At 40.7% G+C, this 24115-nt stretch overlaps 1 protein-coding gene across 3 annotated transcripts; it reads left to right on the top strand.

Annotated features, from left to right (window-relative positions):
* The first annotated feature begins 840 nt into the window (after nucleotides 1–840).
* Nucleotides 841–23296, top strand: LOC129337840 (CX3C chemokine receptor 1-like). 3 transcript variants are annotated; one of them, XM_054991794.1, is made up of 4 exons: nucleotides 841–1016; nucleotides 5391–5473; nucleotides 18396–18514; nucleotides 22084–23296. In XM_054991794.1, exon 4 carries the CDS (start codon nucleotides 22092–22094, stop codon nucleotides 23154–23156), a length of 1065 nt encoding a protein of 354 aa, XP_054847769.1. In that variant the 5' UTR covers nucleotides 841–1016; nucleotides 5391–5473; nucleotides 18396–18514; nucleotides 22084–22091; the 3' UTR covers nucleotides 23157–23296. The 3 variants fall into 3 exon arrangements, with proteins under 3 accessions (XP_054847769.1, XP_054847768.1, XP_054847770.1); XM_054991793.1 differs by having other exon boundaries at nucleotides 5391–5522; XM_054991795.1 differs by lacking the exon at nucleotides 5391–5473.
* The last annotated feature ends 819 nt before the right edge of the window (nucleotides 23297–24115 follow it).

The raw sequence follows: 24115 nt of genomic DNA, 5'->3' as shown, positions 1-24115 counted from the left end.
GACGGGAATACTTCGCATTTCAGATTGCTCTAAACATTTCCTCTCAGCAATAGGGAACTGAAACTGAAAGTATGGTTTCAGTGGGCTTTTTAAATACACACAATTTTGTACTCCTGAAAGAAGTTGAAATGGATTTTAAAATCCATTTTAGTGCATTCTACAGAACATTGTGTTTTACTTCAGATTACTACAGTGCCCCAAAAGGAAATAATTGACTGTCTTTCCTTGGACAGTAAGTATTAGGTCTTCTTCATTTAAATTCTATCTCATTTAAGAGAAGCAATGTTCTATCATTGCTCTCCATTTGGTTGTAGAACAGTTTAAATTAAAATGAAAATTTAGGTAAATCTAGAGAAATAGCTGAAGGAATTGAGAGGAAGGATTTTATCAACAGCAAAATTTCTCAGGTGAATTTCACACAAATACCTCTCTAAGCACGATTTCTGAATTCTATGCCAAAATCATTGTAGAAGAAAAGCCTGATGCACTCCGCCCAAGTCTATCTGCAAGGATGTACTCATTGTTTCCAGAGGCACCCTTCTGAGGGCTTGACAGACACTCACTTCGTAGCTCCACTTCAGCTTCTCAGGCCAATGCAACAACTGCAAGAGTCAATGTGCATGTAGAGTTGAATAACATCACCATGCAATGCTGGTCAGTGTCTGCAAGATCTTCTGAGAGGAAGTAATGAATTTCCCTTACTGAGCTTGTGATGTTGAAATGGCTGCAGCACCTATGGGAACTCCATCTATGGGGAGGGGCTGTGGCTCAGTGGAACAGCCTCTGCTTTGTATGCAGAAGGTCCCAGGTTCAACCCTCAGCATCTCCAGTTAAAAGGACAAGGCAGCAGGTGATGTGAAAGACCTCTGTTTGAGACCCTGGAGAGCTCCTGCCAGCCTATGTAGAAGTGCGGACCTTAATGGACCAATGGTCTGCCTAGCAGCTTCCTGAGTGTTCATATGTCTGTAGTCTGAAGCAGAAGATTTGGAGGTGTTCAACTTCTCACTAAAAGCAAGGTAAGATACATTAAGGTAAGAATATGAAACTACATTCTTCAAGGTCCAGATTGCAAAAAGAAGGGTACAAAACTGCTCCAGTTTTTCATTCACCACTGCCTTCTCATATTGGTCCCAATCAAAAGGTATGGAAGTCAATTTGGAAAATATTAAAAATATATAGCAGAGAGGGTCGTCTATTAGAGAATGGAATGGTTTGCTACAGAAATTGCAGAGCTGCTGCTATAAAAATAGTTTCAGGCAGAGATGAAGCACTAATTTGAGAATATGCAATTGTTCAACATTATTATTGGAAAAGGAATGGAGTAGAGGTACCTCCCAGGCCCAAACTCAACAGGCAAACAGACTTTGGTATTTTTAACTCCGCATTAATAATTCAGTCAGACTAAACCCCAGAAAGTTATAGTGTTTTATGGATTCTTCCCATAATCCATTTTAGAGTTTATTAAGATGAAATAATAACAAGGAAAGATGGAAGATGCTGGAAACCCTCATGACATTACTTGGCTTATTGCTACATCAGCATATCAGTTATCAGGGGTTTAAATCAGTAGCAATGTTAGTAACGGTATGGCAAACAGCCAGATTAGCACAAATGCTTAGAATAGTGTGTGAGAAATATTCTGGATATTACAGAGCAAGTTTCTTACAGTTCAGTCCTACAGAACCCATTTAAGTCAATAGACTTAGAAGGGTATAGTCTGTTTAGGACTGCACAGGGTGCCTTTTCATACCTCATTTTTCTATAGTGTAAAAAGGTTTTAAATTGTGAATTCCTTGTTTCCTTGTCAAATATATGGATTTTATAGAGATGTGCCTGTGCTTCAGCAATCACTTGTTATATACAGCACTAAAATAGTAAAGAGGTATTAAGTGAAAACAATTTTAAGTGCTACTTTTCGATTAAAGATCCAGCTACAGCTAAACACATTTAAGTCCCTTTGATTTCTGTTGGAGGAAGCATATTAAACTCTTCCATTGAAATAACTGCAACTTTAAAAAATGATTAATTTTAATCGGATTATACATCTTCTTATTCTAAAGCATTAAATAAAATACTCTGCAAATGTCTCATTTGCCATGAATTTACAAGCAGGCTTTAGAACTATGGTTTCTCAGCTTCTCTATCTACAATAAAAGGAAAATAGTATCACTCCACTTTACAGGAACATTATGAAGATTACTGTTAAGAGAAATGCTTTAATAATTCAAAAATGCTATATAAATGCTAAGTGTGATTATGAATAGAGGAATGGGGTTATGTGTAGTATGATGATAACGTAGTATAAAGGATTACAATGTCATGGAAAATAAATTTTTGAGCAAGAGGGGAAATATCTTTACAGTATGATACTTTAAGGAAATTTTTCCTGTAAGAAATAATGGAAACCTTCAAGTCCAAGGGTTTTTATTTATTCTTCATTACTTCATTTATATCCTACCTGCTGATTATAAAAGCAGTACCAGAAATACCAAAGTAGCCCTAAAATTACTAGTTTATTACAGTAGTTAACTACTGTCCATCTTTTTTTCCACTCTTTTTCTCTTCTATTGTTAAACACATTACACACTTACAAAGCTTTTTAAAAAACAAAACTTACAAAATATATAGCCAATAAGTTGCAGTTGGCTAGATCCTATAGCTGTGTGAGCTGAAAGACCTTTCACCAGTTCCCCCTTCCCCTTTCCCCCAACAAATCCTCCCAAATCCTCTACTGAAAGTCAAGGGATCAACCTCATAAACAAGATGCACCGTGGCATCTAAGCGAAGGACAGCAGCAGCAGAAGGCCACAGAATGGGCATGAACCAGCTCCACACGCCTGGGACCTCCTGGCTCTCCTTCAATAATTGCTTTCTCTTTCCGATTTTCATCCTAATCTGCACAGCATGAGCCTTTGTAGTTGCTGGGGGTTCAGAGGTTGCAGGATACCCCTCCGTCCTCAAACCCACATGTGCCCCCCCCCCTCGTGAATGTTGCTGGGCCGGCCTTGCATTGTGCATAAAAGTGCACAGAAAGGAATGGCAATGGCGAGGGGTGATGCTGGCACTGATGGCACCGTGCCATCTGCGGCTCCCCTTCCTGGTGCAAAGCAAACCTTTGATCCCTACTAGCCACTCAGTGCCAATGCCATAACCCCATTGCCCTAGAAGCACTGAAAAATCATGAATGCCATGGCTCATCCTCTTTCTGCCAACGGAGTTAATGCTAAGGTCTCCGTCTCTCCCTTTTGGAGCCAATTTGTTGCGTGATGAGTGCAGACAGACTTGCCACTAAGGAAAACAAGATACTTCCAGATGGCCCACCCCACTGCCTGGCCTGCCCACACAGACTCTGCATGGTAAGTAAGTACTGAAACGAAACATACAAATTTTTCAGCAGAGGTGGGGGAGTTGTTTCAGCCTCATTTCCCAGATTTGGTTCAGCGTTCCAAAAGGTGCTATAACGAGCCAGACCAGCAAGTTCTGTGTGTTATTTGGCTTGTTTTTCTGTTATGCACACCTCTAGAGGAGACTGGTCTCTTTTACAGTAATAAAAAACTAACTTTAGTTTCCAAGGAAAGTATTATCACTGTTTCTATTCTTAATAACCATATCTTTACAATAGCCTGACATACAGGGCTTCAGCTTATATTCTTACTCCCATCACCTCCTACATTACAAAATGCTAATTATCAATTTTACACAAATAAGACAAAATCTGCCGAAGAAGATTATCACTTCCAACTATTATCATAAGTCATATACTTTTTCAGTTGGGTTTGGGGTTGAATACAATTGATCCTTAACTTTTAGGACACTCATTTACACAGGTAGTAACATTTTCAATCTTCTCTAAAATGCTAACTGTAATTTCATAAATCATTTTAATAACTATGTTCTGCGATCTAGAAACTTTAGGAAAACTTCAGCATAAATTTTGAAAGTCAATGTCTCTCACAGCCCACTTCCAACCACCTTATAGTATATGCCCTATTAACCTGGTTAAATTTCTGTGGTATCATACACTTTTTATAGATCATCATAAATTGATAGTTATTAATATGTAAACATAAGGAGAATTTATCTCCCCTACTTTAAATCAACCTCTGTTATCCTGACGTCAAGATATATGCGACTGATCTATACTATCATTGCTGAACGTTTTCAGAACCATTTTGTTTCATTGTCAATAATAATTCTTAAATCTGGCATATGATGTTGTTCTGTTTCTCTTCTATCAGCAACTTTTCAATTCCCAAGAGCTCTTAAATGCAAGAAATGCATTGCAGTATTGTAAATTGGGTCGGACAGGGAAAGGTCTCATGCTAGTGTTTTTAAACAATATCCTTGTACAAGGCATTGGCTCCATTTCCTACCAGAAGAATAAAACTCCATATGTTCTGTGGTGTGAGTCATTGGAAACTTGCTGGAAATTGATCAAGATTAAACATGTTCTAATGAGGAAATAAATGTGTCCTCACCAGCAAAGAGCAGCACATCAAGCTGCTCATAAAGCCAGATCTACAATGGTTGATAGAAAAGCTGGCAACGTTAAAATCGGGTCCTCCCATTCCACATTGTCTTGGTTTGGAGCAGAGAAAGAGTCTTCCCCCATTGTTTCAGTGTTGTGTTGAATGGCTGAACCAAACATGTAGGAAGGTCCTTATCAAATGCATTCACAGTCATGAAAAAACTTACAGGGTCACCAGCTTTTTGAAAATCTTTAAGCTAAAGGAATTCTGTCCCTTATTTTTAAAAATGCCACAAAACTGTAGCTGGAAATACTATAAAAACATACAAATAAGTCACTGTTTGTGAAAGTGTCCAGTGGCGATAAAGGGGTTGTGTGTGCTTACATTGCCCTTTTTATATCTAGCTGCTTCAGTTGCAAAACTATACCCCACCATCACCTCAAACCCAGCATGGAAAATAAACTAAGGAAAGGAATTAAGACAATAATCCTAATGGTGAAACAAACTACAACTGAAAATGCATATTTGTCCAATCTATGGAGAATATGTAGGATCACCACCTTTTGAACCAGCCCTTGTAGCTGACCTGCTAACATGAGCGTGATATCCAGTAATTTCTAGGTGACAAATGTGGGAGGGAAATTCCCTTCCCTTGCTGGTCCCCTATTTCTTCCTTCCAATCAATCAATACTTTCTTACCCTCAACCCCACAATGCCATTGGTTGGTATTCTTGAGCAGGGGTTAACCCCCATTTTACTGTTTTGGGAATTTTTTGCAAACCTAGGTGTTCCCCTGGGTTTGAAGAAACATCTCTCCTGTCTGTCTGTGGCACTATTGAATGACTTTTTAAATCTGCACTGTGGAACTGAGCACAGTTGTTAAATATGAAGCTGCAATTTTCTTCATTATTTTTACTCTAGTTGCTCTGTGCTAAGCCTGGGATCAGCTCATCAGCAAGCAGTTCTCCTGGAGGGCTACTCTGAAAAGCATGCAAGAGGGTGTGGTATGTTATGGCCCACTGCCTCAATCACTCCGCCTTTAACGCATTTCCTGTAAGTTCTGTTGCCATAGTCGCTTGCTACTCAACACCTTTTGAGGCTGAAAAGTGGTGAAGAGGGCACAGGAAGCATCCTTCAAGAAGTTGGATATGGCCTGTGGTCCTCCACCACTGACCCCTCAGATAACTCTTAAAAAACATATAATGCATGCCTAATGTACATAGGGTTGCCAGCTCCAGGTTGGAAAATTCCTGGAGATTTGGGGAGCGGAGTTTGGAGGGGGCAGTGTTTGGGGAGGGGAGGGACTTCAGCGGGGCTTTTTTTCTGGGAAAAGAGGTGGTGGAACTCAGTGGGTTGGTTGCCCTTGGAGAAAATGGTCAGATCTCCAGCACGGAGGACAATCTAAACTCCCCTCTGTCTGGAGATCAGGGGGCAGGGCCACCAGCCATGTGACCATTTTCATCGCTGGCACCGATCCACGATCAGCTTGATCGTTAATTTTTTTTTGGATCGTGCCCACCTCTAGTTCTCACTAAGATATGGCCTTCAACATAGCCATACATATCCCTTAGGCTCAGGTCTTTGTAGAGGAATGTGAAGGAAAGGATTCTTGGGGGGGGGGGGGACTCTGCCTTGAGCCCAAATATTTAAGGCTGTTCTATGCTCACTCACAACTTAATTTCAAATAAATGTTTTTAGAGCTGTGCTTCATGGGTGCTTTCTTGTTCATCCAACCTCACTATCCTCTATTTCACTTCCCCTCCCATGAATCTAAGATAGGACTCAGCAGAAAAAAAACATACCGACCCGCACTTTGCCATGAAAGTATTCCTAGGGCAGAGGCAGAAGTGTTGCTTGCTGTGTGGTAATAGTGATAGAGGAAACGATCAAAACAGAAGCTCTGTGAGCACCTCTGTCTTCACACAACTCTCAAAAACCCCAGCAGCTCTCATTGAATCATCACATGCAGGTCCTTTTTGCAGCATTACTGCTATTGCCTGATGTTGCCCCTTGTTGCCACATGAAGAGGCTAGGTGGAAAGCCACATCCTGTTCCTGTCATGCTGAAATTATTTTTGCTTTGGCCACAGGCAGAGCCCATCACCAAATAAAAGGTGTGGCCGAGGTGGGAAAATAAAATTTGTAGTGTTAGAGCAGCCAAAGGCTTGGTTCAAGCCTGGCACGAAACTAACACTAGAGTGAAAAATATCAGAACGAGACTGTTGTGGTTATCATACAAGGAACATGAATCAACTTCCATGAACTGGTCGGATCATTTTCTCTAGAACTTCTGATAGCTGAGCTTGCATCCGTTCATTATACTAAATGCCTAGTTGCCACAGACAACAGCCATTGTAATTTTCCCTCCTGCTTGGAAATATCTGCAGCAACTTACCCATGCCTTGATTATTTATTTGTGTATTTATTTAAAACATTTATATCCTACTTTATGTCCTTGGAGTCAAGGTGACTGACAAAGCAGAACCACTTGCAAAAACATAAAAACAATGCAGCAGCAAATCAACAAAATTTTAAAAACATCAAATAAAAACACAACCAGATCTGCCAAAACAGTATGCCTTCCACCAAATACCCTCTGAAATAAAACCATTTTACTCAGTTTTGCTTCCTAAACTGCCCTTGTCTAAATTTGAACCCTCCAAATTACGTAGTCTGGTTTCCACTGTGCAGCCAGTATGTTAAGTATACACCATGGATCTAATTTCTACATTTTGTAGAGCGCTCTGAACATCTCTGCTTTGAGTACTTCCCGTTCATTAACATACACCCCACCCCCATCTGCATTATCATTGGGTTCATGAAAAAGAGAATAAAAGAGAAATTCTAATATGACGTTGTGTAGGATCATATCGAGAACTGCTTTGACAAAGTGTTTTACTAATGTGTGTGTGTGTCAGTACAAAACACTGGCAAAAGCAATCTTGATATAATTGTCCATACGGTCAGACAAGGGTCAGCAGCCATAGAAAGACCCTTCAACAAGCTATCTCTAGCATTACCTGTTCCAGGGAGAACCTGCATCCTGCTGTCTCTTTAAAAGAAATTACCTTCTAAGCCCTAAGGTTGCCAACCTACAGGTGGTGCCTGGAGATCCCCAGGAATTAAAACTGATCACTAGGTGGCTACAAAGATTACTTCCCCTGAAGGAAATGGCAGCTTCAGATGGCAGGTTTCATAGCATCACATCTCGACTGAGGTCTCTCCCCTCCCCAAACCTCTCCCTCCCTAGGCACTGCCTCCAAATCCCCAGGAATTTCCCAAGCCAGAGTTGACAGCTCTAGCTCTGTTGGTTCCCTGGTGTCGTGCAGCTCTCCCCCATCCATCAGCCATGTATCCCTCCACTGCTCTCCAGCCAGCTAACAACCCACTTGCTTACCACCTGCCCACCCAGGGAGACAAATTGCTGCTGCTCAGTCTCACCATTTTAGCTTCTAGGGAAAATTCAAGCTTGATTTGATCTAGAAACCACATCTTTTTGGCCATCGATGGTATCTGTAAAATTCTTCTCCAACATCACATTTCTTTTTTTTTTTTTTTGAAAAATTTTTTATTGGGTTAGAACATTTTTATTTTTACATTACAATCAATTTTCCCCTAATTTTTCGTTTCTAACCCCCTCCCTTTCCCCCCCTTTTGTTGACTTCCAACAGCTTTCCCACCCTCTGTCCCTTTTCCCTTACTTCTATTAAATTCCTCTGTCTAAAACAGATATACATTCTCCATTATATTAAGCAGTGCATCATTAACTCCTTTAATTATTATACACCCAAACTATACGTCTTTAGATAAACAATTTATCCCATTTTCCAGTTTTGAATAATTCTATATAAACCTATAAAAATATATAAACCATAAAAATTTCCCACATTTAAATCAAACAATTTGATTTATTCTCTATATATTACTCATTTCAACTTTTTATGGTAATTCTATATAACTCCTCAGATACTCAATCAATTTAACTCTTCTATACATTCAGTTTGGTGCATATAAATCTTGTCAAAGAAAGAAAATATTGTTAGTTAGTCAATCCTCATGTTTAAACCTTATCATTAATTATTCTCTATCAGTTGACCTATACATATCTATATATATCTCAATCAATTAATCTAACTGCTTATAAATTCACATTTCTCTTCCTCCCCCGGTAAAGTCACCCCTCTCTTTTATACTTTTATTATATTTCAGTAGTTCTCAAACTGCCACAGTTTTCCTCCCACCTCCCATTTCTTCTCCAGGTATTGTTTCAGCTTCTCCCAGTCTGTGTTGAACTGCCCTGAGTCCAGATCTCTCAGTTTTCTTGTCATCTTGTCCATTTCAGCCATATACAGCAATTTGTAGATCCAATCTTCAATAGTTGGTACTTCTTGTACTTTCCATTTCTGCGCATACAAAAGTCTAGCTGCTGCAGTCATATAAAAAATCAACGTCCTATGATGGGCTGGAATTCCCTCCATTCCCAAGTTTAGCAGCAGGAGTTCTGGGTTCTTATTTATTTGAAACTGTAAAATTTCACTCATTTCTCTTATTATTTCCCCCCAGAACTGCCTAGCTACCTCACACGACCACCACATATGATAGAGGGAGCCCTCATGTTTCTTACATTTCCAGCATTTATTAGAAGTATTCAAATTCCCTAGCGCAATCTTCTTTGGTGTCATGTACCAACGATAGATCATTTTGAAAATGTTCTCTTTAATATTGATACATGTCGTTGTCTTCATTGTAGTTTTCCACAAGTATTCCCATGCCTCCATTGTTATTTCTTTATTGAAATTTATAGCCCATTTCACCATCTGTGTTTTAACTATCTCATCCTCAGTATACCATTTCAGCAATACTTGGTATACCTTGGATATTCTTTTCTTGTCTTCTTTAAGAAGGGTCTGCTCTAGTTCCGAGTTCTCTGTTCGTATGCCCCCTTTTGCAAAGTCTGAGTTGTATAAGTCTCTAATCTGTCTATACTGAAACCAATCATAGTTAGGTGATAGTTCCTCTTGCGTCTTTATTCTAAGTTTAGATACTTCAATCTTAGTTATTTCTTTGTACGTTAAACATTGTTGTTCATTATCCACAGCTCTCGGATCTATCACCTCATATGGAACCACCCACAAGGGGGTTCCTTCTTGTAGGTAAGTTCTATACTTCTTCCAGATTGTAAATAGACTTCTCCTTACAAAATGATGCAGGAACATCGAGTTGACCTTTACTTTGTCATGCCATAGGTATGCGTGCCATCCAAAAATTTTTTTATATCCCTCTAGGGCTAATAGTTTCTTATTCTTTAATGTCATCCACTCTTTTAGCCAAACTAGGCAGATTGCATCATGGTAAAGTCTCAGATTGGGCATTTGCATTCCGCCTCTCTCCTTTGCATCTTGTAAAACTTTTACTTTCACTCGAGGCTTCTTGCCTGCCCAAACAAAATCTGATATTTTCCTCTGCCATTTTTCAAATTGTTTAGAGTCTCTGATGATTGGTATTGTCTGTAACAAAAACATTACTCTTGGTAACACATTCATCTTAACTGCTGCAATCCTGCCCAACCATGACAGGTTCAATCTATTCCATTTGATCAAGTCTCTCTCTATCTGAGTCCATAATTTTTCATAATTATTCTTGAACAAATCTATATTTTTTGCAGTCAGCTCAACTCCCAAGTATTTCACCTTACTAGTTACTTCACAATCCGTTGTTTCCATTAACAATTGTTGTTTCTGCTTAGTCATGTTTTTGCATAATATCTTTGACTTCTTTTTGTTAATGAAGAAACCTGCCAAATCTCCAAACTCCTTGATCTTGTCTATCACTTTTGGCATGTTCTCCAGTGGGTCTTCTACAATTAACATTATGTCGTCTGCAAATGCTCTGACCTTATATGAATAGTCCTTTATTTTTATTCCTCGTATTTCCTCATCTTGTCGAATTTGTATCATCAGAATCTCCAATACTAAAATGAACAACAATGGAGATAACGGGCAACCTTGTCTTGTTCCTTTACTAATCGTCAATTTTTTGGTCAATTCATCATTCACTACAATTGCTGCAGTCTGGTCTCTATAGATTTCCTTGATTGCTCTGACGAATCTTTCTCCCAGTTGTAGCTTTTCCATAGTGGCAAACATAAAGTCCCAGTTTAAATTGTCAAACGCTTTTTCAGCGTCTACAAAGAAGAAACCAACCTCTTTGTCACAACGCTTGTCGTAGTATTCAATAGCATTGATCACTGTCCTTAAGTTGTCTCTTATTTGTCTGTCTGGCAAAAAGCCTGCTTGTTCCTCCTCTATGACTTCCGAGAGCCACCCCTTCAATCTCTCCGCCAATATCTTCGCAAAAATTTTATAGTCATTATTGAGTAGTGATATAGGCCTATAATTTTTCACGCTAGTCAGATCTTGGCCCTCTTTTGGGATCAATGATATATTCGCTTCGCTCCAAGTGTCTGGAATTCTTTGATCCCTAAAAACTCCGTTCATCACCTCTTTTAGGAATGGTGCCAGTTCATTGGCCATTGTCTTATAAAATTTAGCCGTAAGTCCATCTGGCCCTGGCGCCTTTCCTAGATTTGCGGATTGTATTGCCATATTTATTTCCTCATCAGTTACTTCACTGTTCAGCTTATTTCTCCAAGCTTCCGAGATCTCTGGAAGTTTGGTTTTCTCCAAATATGATGCTATTGATTCTTTGTTTACTTCTTTTTTATTATACAGCTTAGCGTAAAATTTATAAAAGGCTCTGCTAATGGTAGTCTGCTCCAAATACGTTTTGTTTTCTTCACAAATTTTATTTATTATTTTCTTTTCCCTTTTCTTCTTTAATTGCCATGCCAAATATTTCCCAGGTTTATTAGCACCCTCAAAAGCTTTTTGATTCAGTCTTTTAAGGTTCCACTCCAATTCTTTGTTACTCATTGCTGTTAACTGTTCTTGAAGAATTTTGATTTCCTGATGTATTTTCTTTTTCCCTGGTCTCTTTTTTAACTGTACTTCTTTGGCCTTTATTTTCTCCTCAATCTCTTGTCTTTTCTCCTCTTTCTTTTTCCTTGCTCTACCATTTAAGTCCATTAGTATGCCCCTTACAACCGCCTTGTACGCGTCCCAAACTTTACTGGTTGGTACTTCTTTATTCACGTTGTATTGTATAAAAAACTTAGTCTCTCTTCTCAGTGTTTCCATATTCTCACTTTCCTGTAACAGGTCCTCATTTATTCTCCAGGCTTTCCTTTTTCTCCTTTTTCCAAATTTCCACATAATTGGGTTGTGATCTGAGCCTACCATCGGCATTATTTCTACCTCCTTAGTCCATAGCGCTAAGTCCTTTGAGGCCCAGATCATATCAATTCTTGATAATGTAAGATGCCTTGCAGAATAAAAAGTAAACTGTTTGGTTTTAGGATATTCTCTCCTCCATACGTCTTCGAGAGTCTCTTGTTGAATCAACTCAAAAAAAAGCTTTGGCAATAGTCCTCTTTTCTTTTGTGCTTTTGTAGTCTTTTTGTCTAATTCCAAATCTGTCACTCCATTGAAATCTCCAGCAAGAATTATCTGGTCATATACAAGATCGTCTAGGTGCTTCCTTAAGTCCTCAAAGAAGCTTTCCTTTGCACCGTTAGGTGCATAAAGTCCGACTACCAACACTCTCTTTAAGTTCCAATTACATTCCACTGCTACAAATCTAGCTTCCACATCTCTCATAACAAATTTTGGCTGCAGCTCCTCTTTTATATACAACACCACTCCTCTTTTTTTCTTGTTGGAAGCCGCTACAAATTCTTTGCCCAATTTTCCAGATTTTAAATATTTTACATCCTGTTTTCTAATGTGGGTCTCCTGCAAACAAACAATATCACATTTTTGTTTTAGTAGCCAATGAAAAATATTTTTTCTCTTATTCGGTGAGTTTAGTCCATTTACATTCCAAGATAATACTTTACACTCCATATTCATGGTTTTGTTGGTAAGTCTTTTTCATTGTCCTTGATAAATCTCTCCATCTCCCGCTCAGATCTGATGCGTTTTTTTGCCCCTCCAAACTCAAAGGACACTCCTTCCGGTAACTCCCATCTGTATCTGATATTCATGTCCTTCAAAGTCTGAATTAGCACTCTATATTTTTTCCTGTCCAATAACACTGATCTGGGCAGTTCCTTCATTATAATAATCGTCTTGCCATCAATCTCCAATGGATCTTGAAATTGTTTGGTCACAATCCTCTCTTTCATATTTCTAGTTGTAAACTGCACAATCACATCCCTTGGTAGTTTCCTCTGGGTTGCAATTCTCGAGTTCACACGATACGCCACATCTAGGATAGCCACAATTTCCTCCTCCTCCTTCCCCAGGTAATCAGCCAACACCTCAGTCATCTGTTCTTGCGCTGACTTCCCTTCCACTTCTGGCAGACCGCGAAAACGAAGCTGCTTCTCCATGTGTTTAGTTTCTGCAACTGACATCCTCCCCTTCACCAGCCTCATCTCTGTTTGTTGCGTGTCTATTAAATTCTCCATCGCGTCTTCTACTGTTTTAACTCTCTGCTGCGTTCCTTGTAATTCACTGCTAATCATGGTTGTTGGGGGTTTTTCGGGCTGTCTTGCCGTGGTCTTGGCATTGTAGTTCCTGACGTTTCGCCAGCAGCTGTGGCTGGCATCTTCAGAGGTGTAGCACCAAAAGACAGAGATCTCTCAGTGTCACTGAGAGATCTCTGAGAGATCTCTGAGAGATCTCTGTCTTTTGGTGCTACACCTCTGAAGATGCCAGCCACAGCTGCTGGCGAAACGTCAGGAACTACAATGCCAAGACCACGGCAAGACAGCCCGGAAAACCCCCAACAACCATCGTTCTCCGGCCGTGAAAGCCTTCGACAATACATCACTGCTAATCGTTTCCACACCTTTTTTCACTTCTGACAGCTCCGACTTTACTGTCTGTGTAACTTCCTTGACCTCTTTAATAAGCTCCAATTTCGTGTCCTTAAGTTCTTTCATCATGTCTATAAGTTTTTTGTCCAAGTTTTCTATTGCCGATTGCCACTCTTTTTTCGACATCGTGGGGCTTGCTTTAGCTCGCTCCCACGAATCTGCTCTCTTCCTCAGCTCCGTGGCGTATAATTAAACGTTTTCCTTTTTTTTAAATGTCCCAATCTTTGCCAAAATTAATTTTTTATATCCAAAATGTCGGGCGTCTTTTCTCTATGGTTTCTCTATGTTATTATAATCCAAGATGGCCTACTTCCTCTTCCGCTGAAGCCACGACCCTTCCACTTTCAAAGATGGCGATTCCCCACTTCCTGTCCTTTGGCAAGGGCCGCTTCCCTCCAGCCACTCTATTGTTATTACGCACTTCCTGTCTCCCGTCTTCCCACAGCAGGTCTCGCGATGGTGTCTTTTTCCCACAGCTCCAAAACCACAGGTATTCAAAACAATAGTCCGATTTTTGTAATAACTTCTTTAAACTTAGTCTCTTTTAAAATACAACTCCTGCCGAGTCTTCACCTCCTTTTCGCTAGTCTGTTGCAGTTTAAAAGTCTACTTTCTTTCCTCTCTGTTTTTGTCAATCTGTCCCGTTTCAAGAGATAGCGATCTTTACCTTCTCTCCAGCTTTCTCGGGTTGTAATCGCTGTTTCGATCTTAAATTCTCCTCTCGACTTCCCTCCCCGATCGAAGCTTGGGTATGTAGGTCTTATGCCAGCCGAATTGGCCCCAAAATTGCCGCAGAGATTATAGCCGACCCGTCGCAAGGTGGGACCTCAAGGATCGGGGGGGAGACTCCTTGTGTAGAGCCCCCCCTCGTCCGAGATCTAACTCACCCTAGGGTCTTGAGCGTTCTTTGCCTGCTCCCCGCCTGAGAGCAGTCGGCCGCGGGTTATTTTCACCCCTCCGGCCGGTTAAAACGGCAATCCGGTCAGCTCCACAAATGGAGCTGCGTTAGACCTCCATGAATCCCAAACCGGAAGTCCCCAACATCACATTTCAAATGAATCAATTTCCTTCCCTTTCAGCTTTCTTCACTGTCCAGCTCTCACGTCCATACCTAGTAATGGGGAATACCATACTGTGGACTATCTTGATCTTGGTCCCCAGTGACACATCCTTAAGGATCTTTTCTAGTTCCTTCATGGCTACCCTTCCAAGCATCTCTCTAAATAAGACTTCTTATACGAGGATGCTCAAGTGAAGGGAGACACCATGTTAGCCCGGAAGTGTAGTTCAAAAAGATAGTTTCACCTCTCTACACTAGGGTTGTTTTAAAAGACAGAGCCCACAGAGATGGCTCCTCAGAGGTGAAGATGAAATTAATAAACCCTCTGAGGAGCAATCTCTGCCGGATTTATCCAAAAGACGCATAAAGAGAGTGTGTGTGTGTGCTTTGCTGGCTGTGAGGCTGTGGCAAGTAGCACCCCTCTTCGCCGCCTCCTCAGCACAACAGATCTAGGCAGACACCATGGCGTGTGCCATTTTTCTCCTCGTCCTTCTTCTCCCCCTCCTCTCCCCTCCTTCTTTTACACCGAGAAAGGCTCTCTCTCCCTCTCTCTCCCTCTCTCTCTCTCTCTTTCTCTCTCTCTGGCCCCTCTTTGAGCTGCTCCAAAGGTCTGGCCAAGATGCCAAGATGCAAATTGAGGTTTCTGATGCTGTGCAAAGCACCAAAACCCCACCTTTAGCACGTGTTGCTGGAGGAAAGGAAGAAGGGAAAGAGTGGGGGGGGGGGAGAGAAAAGGGAGGGAGAGAAAGAGAGAGGGTTTGTTCATTTTATCTTCACCAAGAAGCCATCTCTGCCTGCTCTGTCTTTTAAAACTACCCTAGCTGTAGAAAGGCTCTGACTTTTTGAACTATGCTTCCCGGCTAACATTGTGGCCGTTTCCACACTACTTACTGTGGTCAGAATTCTGAAGTTTGGATCGCGCTGGACCCAAACCCATAGCATAGAACCAGTCCTGCCCTGAAAGGCAACTTCCAAAGGCTCTTACTTTTTTCTCACTTTGAATTTAAGCTTCATTTTAAGTGTGCCTGTTTCTTGAGAGAGCCGGCAGAAGTCTGCAGCATTTCCCCCCTGATACAAACCAGAAGGGGGGCCGTAAAAGAGCACTACATTGAGCAAAGGCATTTGCCTTTAATAACACCAAAAGACAGTGAGGGTCCCAGGCAAAGACAAATGGCCAAAGACCCTTCTGGCCTCTACAAGTAAATTAAAGCAGGACACTTCATTAGGCTTCAGAATAAAGGCTTATGGACAGTGACAGTGCACATTCCTTTTACATTCCAGTGTATTTACAGCTATACCTATATCAAGTAAACTGTGTACCAGGTGAGTAGAGAATGTTCTGAAAACAGTCCTATGTTGGAACAAGTGAAGGTCCCTTCTGGGACCATCCAACAGTCTTGTCTCAAGGAGTGCATGAGAGCAAAGGTACAGCAGAGAACCATGTGACCATGTATGTCAGAAGGCCCTGAGAGTTGCCTATAAGAGTAGCTCCTACAGGAATACTCTTCCCTGCTCCTTGGGAAGACACAGGAACCCCTGTGTCTGCCAACAAGTAGTCACCGTGCTCTATCCTGGGAACCCATAAGTGACCGTCTTTGGTCCTGGGGTTTCCAATAGGTAAGCCAGGAGATCTCCTGTGGGAAGTGGGATTTGTGCTGCAGTGCTTTTTGTTCTTGCTTGCTTTTTGCTATAAGGATTCATATTATAGAACTGTTTCTATTACATGCTTATAGGGTAAGGATTTTATTAATTAGGACTGCATAAGGATTTTACTATAAGACTATTATAAGGGCCGTTTTCACACTGTCTATAAATCGCGCAAGACTCACGGAAGGCTGGCGGCTTCCTCATGGGATTTTTAACACCATCCAATCACAAAACTCCGTAAATCACTGTTTGTGACGTTTTGTAAACAGATGGCGTCAAAAATTGCCAGAGAAAGCCAGCAACCTTCCGTGAGTCTTGCACGATTTATAGACAGTGTGAAAACAACCAAGGTTTGCTTAGGGGTTTATTTTATTAAGGTTAAGTATTTCTCTTTTAGGTCTCTATACTATAAGGTTCATAGGTTATAATACTACTAACTGCATGCTTGTATGTCTGTGTTATTACCGGTCTTGCTAATTATTTGAAACATTCAAGGACAGACAGGCCTATTGTGGCATCTTGTCTTGCCATTAAGTGTATTATTCCTCTTTTCCAAAATAAACCTTGGTACTGGTTAAGATCTTCTCTGTACAGAGGTGTTTGTCTACATCACTAGCTCAGATCAGCAATAGGGAAAGCGAGTCTAGGCTAAGAGTTACACACACCCAGGCCTTGATAAGTGGCTCTCTAGAACAAAGAACCAAGGGGCTGCCAAAGGGGATCCAAGGAGGGGTCCCCCACTAAATTTTCACAACACTTACCTTCATCCGGAATACTGCAGAACGTCACAAAAAGACTGCAGAAGATAGCGTCTTCTCGCACGAGATGTCGCACAAAACTTGCACAAGAAGACGCTATCTTCCGTGGATTTTTCGCGATGTTCCGCAGCATTCCGGATGAAGGTAAGTAGTGTGGAAACGGCCAGTGTCTCCCCCACTTGAGTGTCCTCGTGTAAGTCTCGTGCAGAGAGAGACTCACTTCTGATTTCTTTGTTGCAATCTCCCTTTTGGTTGATGATTGAGCCAAGGAATGATTACTAACTGTAATTCCTCAAATAAACATTGAGCCAAGGAAAAGAAAATCTTGAACAATTTCAAATTCTTCATTGTCAGACTTAAAATTGTGTAAATCCTCAGTAGTCAGTACTTTTTCTGGCATAGAAATAAGAAAATAAATATGTGGTGGATATGCAAGATGCCTCCAGTTACTGAAAGCAAGTAGTAAGAATTATATGAACTAGATTGGCGAAACAAATTTCCTACAATCCAGGGACATTACTGCTAAATTATGTATCTTATATTCTCAAAGATCTTCAAGTGGTAGCCTTGAATATTATTGTTGTCATTGTTGAATATTATTACTACTGCCAGATTGGTCATTTATTATTTATTTATTTATTTTATTCAATTTATACCCCACCCTCACCACAGATGGGCTCAGGGCGGCTGCCAGGAACTGCCAGGAGCTGGAAGATTTTTTTAAAATTATATATATTTTATTTATAATATTTATAATATAATTTATTATGTTTATATCCTGCCCTCCACGCATATATATATCACATATATATCATATATATATATATGATTTTCTCTCTCTCCCCCCCCCCTCTTTCCCCCAACATTCAATATCATCTGTTGAAAGTAAAATAGATTCATGTATTGGTGAAATGAATGGTTTACAAAAAAAAAAAATACTGATGTTTTAGTCATTATGATCAGAAGATGTACAGAGGATGGATCTGGTAACACAATAACTCAAAGTAGAATCATAACAGTTCAATGCTGTTACTTTTGTTTTTATGCTTGTGTGGACTGTATGTAAGGGGTAATGTTTTGATAATGTACCTTTTTGGTATGTTTTTGTTCCTTCTCTCTTTTTTTGTTATTGTACCTTAATAATTTTTTTAAATTTTAAAGGGTGCCTGCTATAAAGCTGCAAGCAGATTTTGCTTCTTTTTAGATCTGGCATATAGTTGTCAAGATTATAGCAGAGTGATATGAAATCTGAATTTTTTAGATAGCCCTACAATCTAGAGCGTTCCATGGAGACTGCCAAGCAATGCCCAGTAGAAATAACAGCTTAGAATGAAGAAAGCGTGGTACCCTAAGAGAGCCATGGGTTCATTCAGAAATTGCAGCAGCTTAAGGGGATTCAGGAGAATACTGGCATTTGGTGGCACATGAATAAAACGAGTTGAAATTTAATATAGATGCCCAGATAATATCAAACAGATAGAAAGAAAATTTCTAGCAAGCTTTCAATTCTACTCTCTACCTAAGGTTCAGGTTCTACCTTCAAATTAAATTTCCTGAGCTGTAAAGGACTGCTCCACGCACAGATGTAACCTCCTCAGATGTGAAAAAAAAATCAAGATCTTCATCAAAAAATAAACCTCAAGGTAATGATAAACAAATTTTGTTGCTGGGTGTCTGTTCGCGCAAAATTATGTTGTGTACATTAAAAACATATGGCAAGATGCCCAAAGTGTGGGAGAGGAGTATAATGTCCTTGATACTTATAGAAGGTAAGAAATACTAGATAATTTTGCTCAAGTCTATTACCAAACAAAATCAAAACTGTATATATGTTTCTTGGTAATAAACAAGAACAGACAAGTTCTAACAGCATTACCACAGAAGACTTGACTGGTTTGGAGTGGGGGCAGCTATACAGTACATGGCTCATCTTTGTATATAGAAGGTCCCGGTTTCAGTCCCCCGTATCTCCAGTTAGAAGGTTCATGTAGCCAGAGACATGAAAGACCTCTGCCTGGGATCATAGATAGACACTGCCAATCAGAGTAGACAACTCTGATATTGATAGACCAAGGGTCTAATTCAGTATAAAAGGCAGCTTCAAGTGCTCAATATTTTGAGTTAAATTACATGATAATAAAATATGCCCAAGCTTTTATGGATTTTTCCTGTAGCCTTGGTAGATTAAACAGTGGTTTTCAATAGTACTTCAACATTTTAACCGGAAATAGGCTTTCGATAGAATTAATCCTTTGGAATTATGAGTTGATCAACCCTCAGGGAAGTTGCATGTGAAAAATGATAGCTACCTGTTTATCACTTCAGCTGAAGTACGGTTTTGCACAAACAGAGGGAAACTTTGTCTCCTTGCCTCTTAGGATGTATGCTGGGAAAATGCTTCTATAATTAATCCCTGGGGCCCAAATGTGGTTAGCCAGCTAGACTGACCAAAAATACCACAGATAATAGAGAGGAAGTAAATGACATCAAAGGATTGGCTGCAAAAAGAAGGGTAGATGCATGTCGTATTACTGACATGAGCTCTCTGGGCCAGCTAGCTGACATTTTATGAGAACAAGTGGATTTTTGTTTTGGCAAAGGCTGGGTGGGACTTTTAGCCCAACCGTCTTCAAATGTCTCTTCTGTATAAGGAGTTTGTTTCAGATGGAGCATTCCCAATTTCCTTGCAGTGAAGCATGGTAGCAGCTCAGTTCTCTGCCTGTTAAGACATTTGAAGGAACTTTTAAAGTGGCAAACAGGAATGAGGAAGTTGTGTTTGGCTGCAGTAACTGAGCATTCCTCTTTTACACCAGCTGCGGTTAGAGCAGGCATTTGAAATATTCAGCGACAAATGAAACAGGTTGGGCAGATACTATACAGGTGCAGAGAAAAGCCCAGAGGGAGCAGATTCTCAGCAACATCCATCCAGTCCTCCCAATCCAAGCCCAAAATGCAGCTGCTATTCTTGCATCCATTTGGCCGGACTCTGGTTGGAGGAACTGAGCTGGTAAACCTCCTACAGATGGGTGTGCTCTGCACATCAGAGCCAGACTAGATGATCAATGCAAACTAAATGATCAGTAGCAAACTAGATGATCATTTATTTCAATGGTCTTAGGACCAAGCTGGAAGTGACGAATGACACTTGAATGGCAAGTGAACAGACTCACATGTACTCCTCCCTGTTCACTTGCACTCCACTCCAACCCTGTATCCTAGGGTTGACAAGAGTGCAAGTGGAGTGCAAGTGAACAGGGAGGAGTACATGTGAATCTGTTCACTTGCCATTCAAGTGTAATTCGTCACATCTAGCTTGGCCCTAAGATTGGAGTAAATCTCCTTAGGATTGCACTGGCTGTGTGTAACATGAGTTGGGTTCTAGTTCCCAGGTTCCTATATCCTCCTGATGGGAGAGGGGGCAGCGAGGTGTGAGAGCACGCCTGCAGCTGGCACAATGATATCATGTTGTTGCACCACATCGTTGCATCGTTTCTGTTCTTCCCGCCCTCTTTTGTTTAACCCCCTGATTTCACCTTTCCTCCTTCCCCACCCGACAGCCTCTCCCTATAGTCCAGTTGTGTGGTGCCAGATGAGCTGGGCCCAGTTGGGTGGTAGGGATACAGCAAGGACTTGTAGGGGATACTTCACTTTTCCCTGTATCCTACAGGGAGGACGGGGAGAGCGGGGCATGCAGAAGTGCAGCTTACCTTTGTATCCCCTGTGCACACACCTCCCTGCTCCGCTGCAATAAGACATTATATTTTGAGCTGATTCTTAAGGACTTAGCCCTGGTGTGAAGTGTGTACATTGCCCCCCCCCCATATGACAACATATGCTCACCTTTCCATACATCCTTCTCTCCTTCAAACCCATTAGACATCTTACCTTTTATCTGGCTGCATCTTCATCATATTTATTAATTTACATACTGCCTTTCTTCACAATGGGAAGCCAAAACTGTTTGTGCTATTCTCCTTGCCTACATATTATCCTCACAACAACCCTGAGAGCTAGGTTAGGCAGAAAGTGTGTGGCTGGATTAAAAGTCACCCAGCGAGCTTCCACAGCAGAGTGGTCCCTGGGTCTCTCCGATCCTGCTCTGAAACTTTAACCACTATATCACAGTGGTATTGGGGGGCGAGGGCTGCTGTTGAACAGTAGCGAACAGCCAGGCCTGATTTTTCTTCACAGGTACCTTTAATGTTTTTATATAGTATTGGTAAAGCAGACATTTAGTTAAGGCTCACATTTCCAAAAAAACCAGAATTTTGAAATGTAGGAGAAGTTGGAAAAGAATTGCAAGGAGAAGAAATATTGGAAGGGGCTAAAATCTAGGGCACAAGCTGAAAGGTACAAATTGCATTTATTGTGTATAGCCGAAGGCCATTACAATCAAACACACAGAATATAAAACATGGATTGTAAATGACATCACTAATCAGATCTAAAAATGCTCAACATTTTAACATGCTCACATGGGCACACGTGTGGTCACACACAGTTAATTCTAATTCTCCCTGAATAGAATGGAGCATTTTATTTTGTGTCCTCAAATTTCGTTCACTATTTTTTCTTGTTTGCACCCAATACTCATCAGGAATTGGTTTTTAAAAATCACCCTATTCCAGAGGTACTTGCTCTGTGGCACACTGAAGGCCACTTTTACAATTACCACCAAAAGAACCACATTTACTTCCATCCCTGACATGAGGCATGAACCCAGGGAGGATTTGCATCTCAAGCCAGAGCCAAAGAGCTTTGCCCACTTTCATGAAACGTGGTGCTGTTGCCGCCTTGGGGAATAGTGCTCAGTAGAGTCACAGGTAGCATGTCAAAGATCCACATGAGGCTCCTGACTCCAAGCCACTGAGGGCCAAGCTACATGTGACGAATGACACTTGAACGGCAAGTGAACAGACTCATGTGTATTCCTCCCTGTTCAAGTGATCAAGTGGAGCGCAAGTAGAACAAAAGTGAACAGGGAGGAATACACGTGAGTCTGTTCACTTGCCGTTCAAGTGTCATTCGTCACTTGTAGCTTGGCTCTGAGGGAATACCTCTGCTCTATTCAGTTTACATAAAACTTTTAAGATGAATTCGATTATGCTGCCCAAGAGCTTTGTAACATAGCACTCACCACTTTGCATTTGAAGATTGTTTCTGTGTGTCTTCTCAGTGGCTAACTGTGCTTCCTTTTCTTTTTTCAAACAAGCATTCCTTATGGCTAAAGAAATGATTGAGATGACCACTGTGTTTGCCTACGATGAATCCGCCATTGCATGTGACCAAGTGGACATCTACATGCTTGGGAAAACCTATGTACCATTACTTTATGGGCTTGTGTTTATGATTGGGCTGGCGGGAAATCTCCTGGTGGTTTTTATCATTGTGAAAGGTGGGCAGCAAAAGAGCATCACAGACATATTTCTCTTGAACTTAGCCATCTCTGATCTTCTCTTTGTGATTTCTCTGCCATTTTGGGGTTATTATGTGGTACATGGATGGACCCTTGGGAACCTTTCCTGCCGAATAGTTTCCTCTTTCTATTCTATAGGTTTCTTTGGAGGCATGTTTTTTATTACCATCATAAGCATTGATCGGTATCTGGCGATTGTCCATGCAACCATCTTCATGAAAGCCAGGACAACCAGGCAGGGATTCCTCACAAGCCTTGTGGTATGGGTGCTGGCAATTTTGTGTGCAGCTCCCCAGTTTGTATTCATACAGAAGGCAGGGAGTAGATGCGTCTCTCAGTATCCTGAATATCTGGAGGATACCTGGCCCGTTTTCTGCAATTTTGAAATCAACATCATAGGGTTTCTTCTCCCAATGTGCATTATGAGCATCTGCTACTTCAGGATCCTTAGAACCTTGTTTACCTGCAAAAACCGCAGGAAAAGAAAGGCCGTGAGGCTGATTTTACAGGTGGTGCTTGTGTTTTTCCTATTTTGGACCCCACACCAGGTATTGGTTCTTCTGCAAACATTAAAACTTTACAATGTCTTTGAGAGCTGCAACGTCTTAAGACTTCTGTATTATACTATGTTTGTGACGGAAACCCTGGCCTTTAGTCACTGTTGCCTTAACCCAATCATCTATGCCTTTGCTGGTGAAAAATTTAAAAAGTACCTTTCTTACTTGGTTCTCAAAAGCCTCTCATTCATTTGTTTCTGTGGGCCTTGTGGCCACTACCATGGCAGAGCTCCTGCTTCCCTTACAGAGACTGTCCCGACCAGCAATCAGACCCAGAACACCAGTGACCAAGATGGCTCGGTCTTGCTCTGACTACTGCAGAATATTTGATGTCTTGAGCTCATACATACCACATCTGTTGCTTTCTTGCTTTTGACAAAGCATCAACATCTGTACATCACCTATAACCTACCACTTATTCTCTTCAAAGACAGAAATTTGTCTCCCATGAATATATTGGAATATATATATATATATATATATATATATATATATATATATATATATATATATATATATTTGCTGCCCACTTTATTACATTACTGCATTACTTATTAGTACAGAGCTACACAATGATTATCAACAATAGTTAATAAAAGTAATCGTGTTTAAAACAGTTTGGTATATGTACTCCAGTTTTTTTCTTATTGAGAAGTGCTGGGGAGGAGGGGCTGGTAATTGTGCTAGAATCTTACATAGAGGGCTGGCAAGACCACACACACTAAAAAAAGGAGAAAGGAGAAGCAAAAGTTACTGCAACACAGAACTATAGTAAACTCTCTGCTCACCAATTTCTAGCATTCTATAAAGTGGTTATTTTAAAAAATGTGTATCATGCCTTTCTGTTTATTGGATCAACACTCAAGGAAGCTAAATAATAAAATAAACAAAGTAGCAGAGCACAACTAAAATAAACTTGTGACAAATAAGCAGAAAATAGTGAATCATTAAGCAAATAATAAAACAACAGCAGTAAAATCTAATCTCCAATTAGTGTAAAATGCTACAGTTTGACTGTTATCAGAAGCGAGCAGGAGCATGAACATCACTCCCATCCTACAGTCACTCCATTGGCTACCCATCAGTTACCATGCTCAGTTCAAGGAATTAGTTGTTACATACAAAGTTCTTCACAGCTTTGGTCTGGCATACCTACGGGACCACCTCCCTCCCTATGTTCCTCCACGGCAGCTTCGCTCATCTGAACAGGGTCTCCTGCAGATGCCAGGCTGTGCACAGGTGAAGTCACCAGCAGCCTGTACAAGGGCTTT

The sequence above is a fragment of the Eublepharis macularius genome, chromosome 11, assembly GCF_028583425.1.
Source record: "Eublepharis macularius isolate TG4126 chromosome 11, MPM_Emac_v1.0, whole genome shotgun sequence".
In the NCBI taxonomy this organism is placed as follows: Eukaryota; Metazoa; Chordata; class Lepidosauria; order Squamata; family Eublepharidae; genus Eublepharis; species Eublepharis macularius.
Note: the sequence above shows the minus strand (reverse complement) of the source record. Positions and strands in the feature narration are given on the sequence as shown.

Excerpts from the sequence above, each read along its gene's own strand:
- LOC129337840 (XM_054991795.1), top strand. The coding sequence starts at position 22,092 with ATGGCTAAAGAAATGATTGAGATGACCACTGTGTTTGCCTACGATGAA.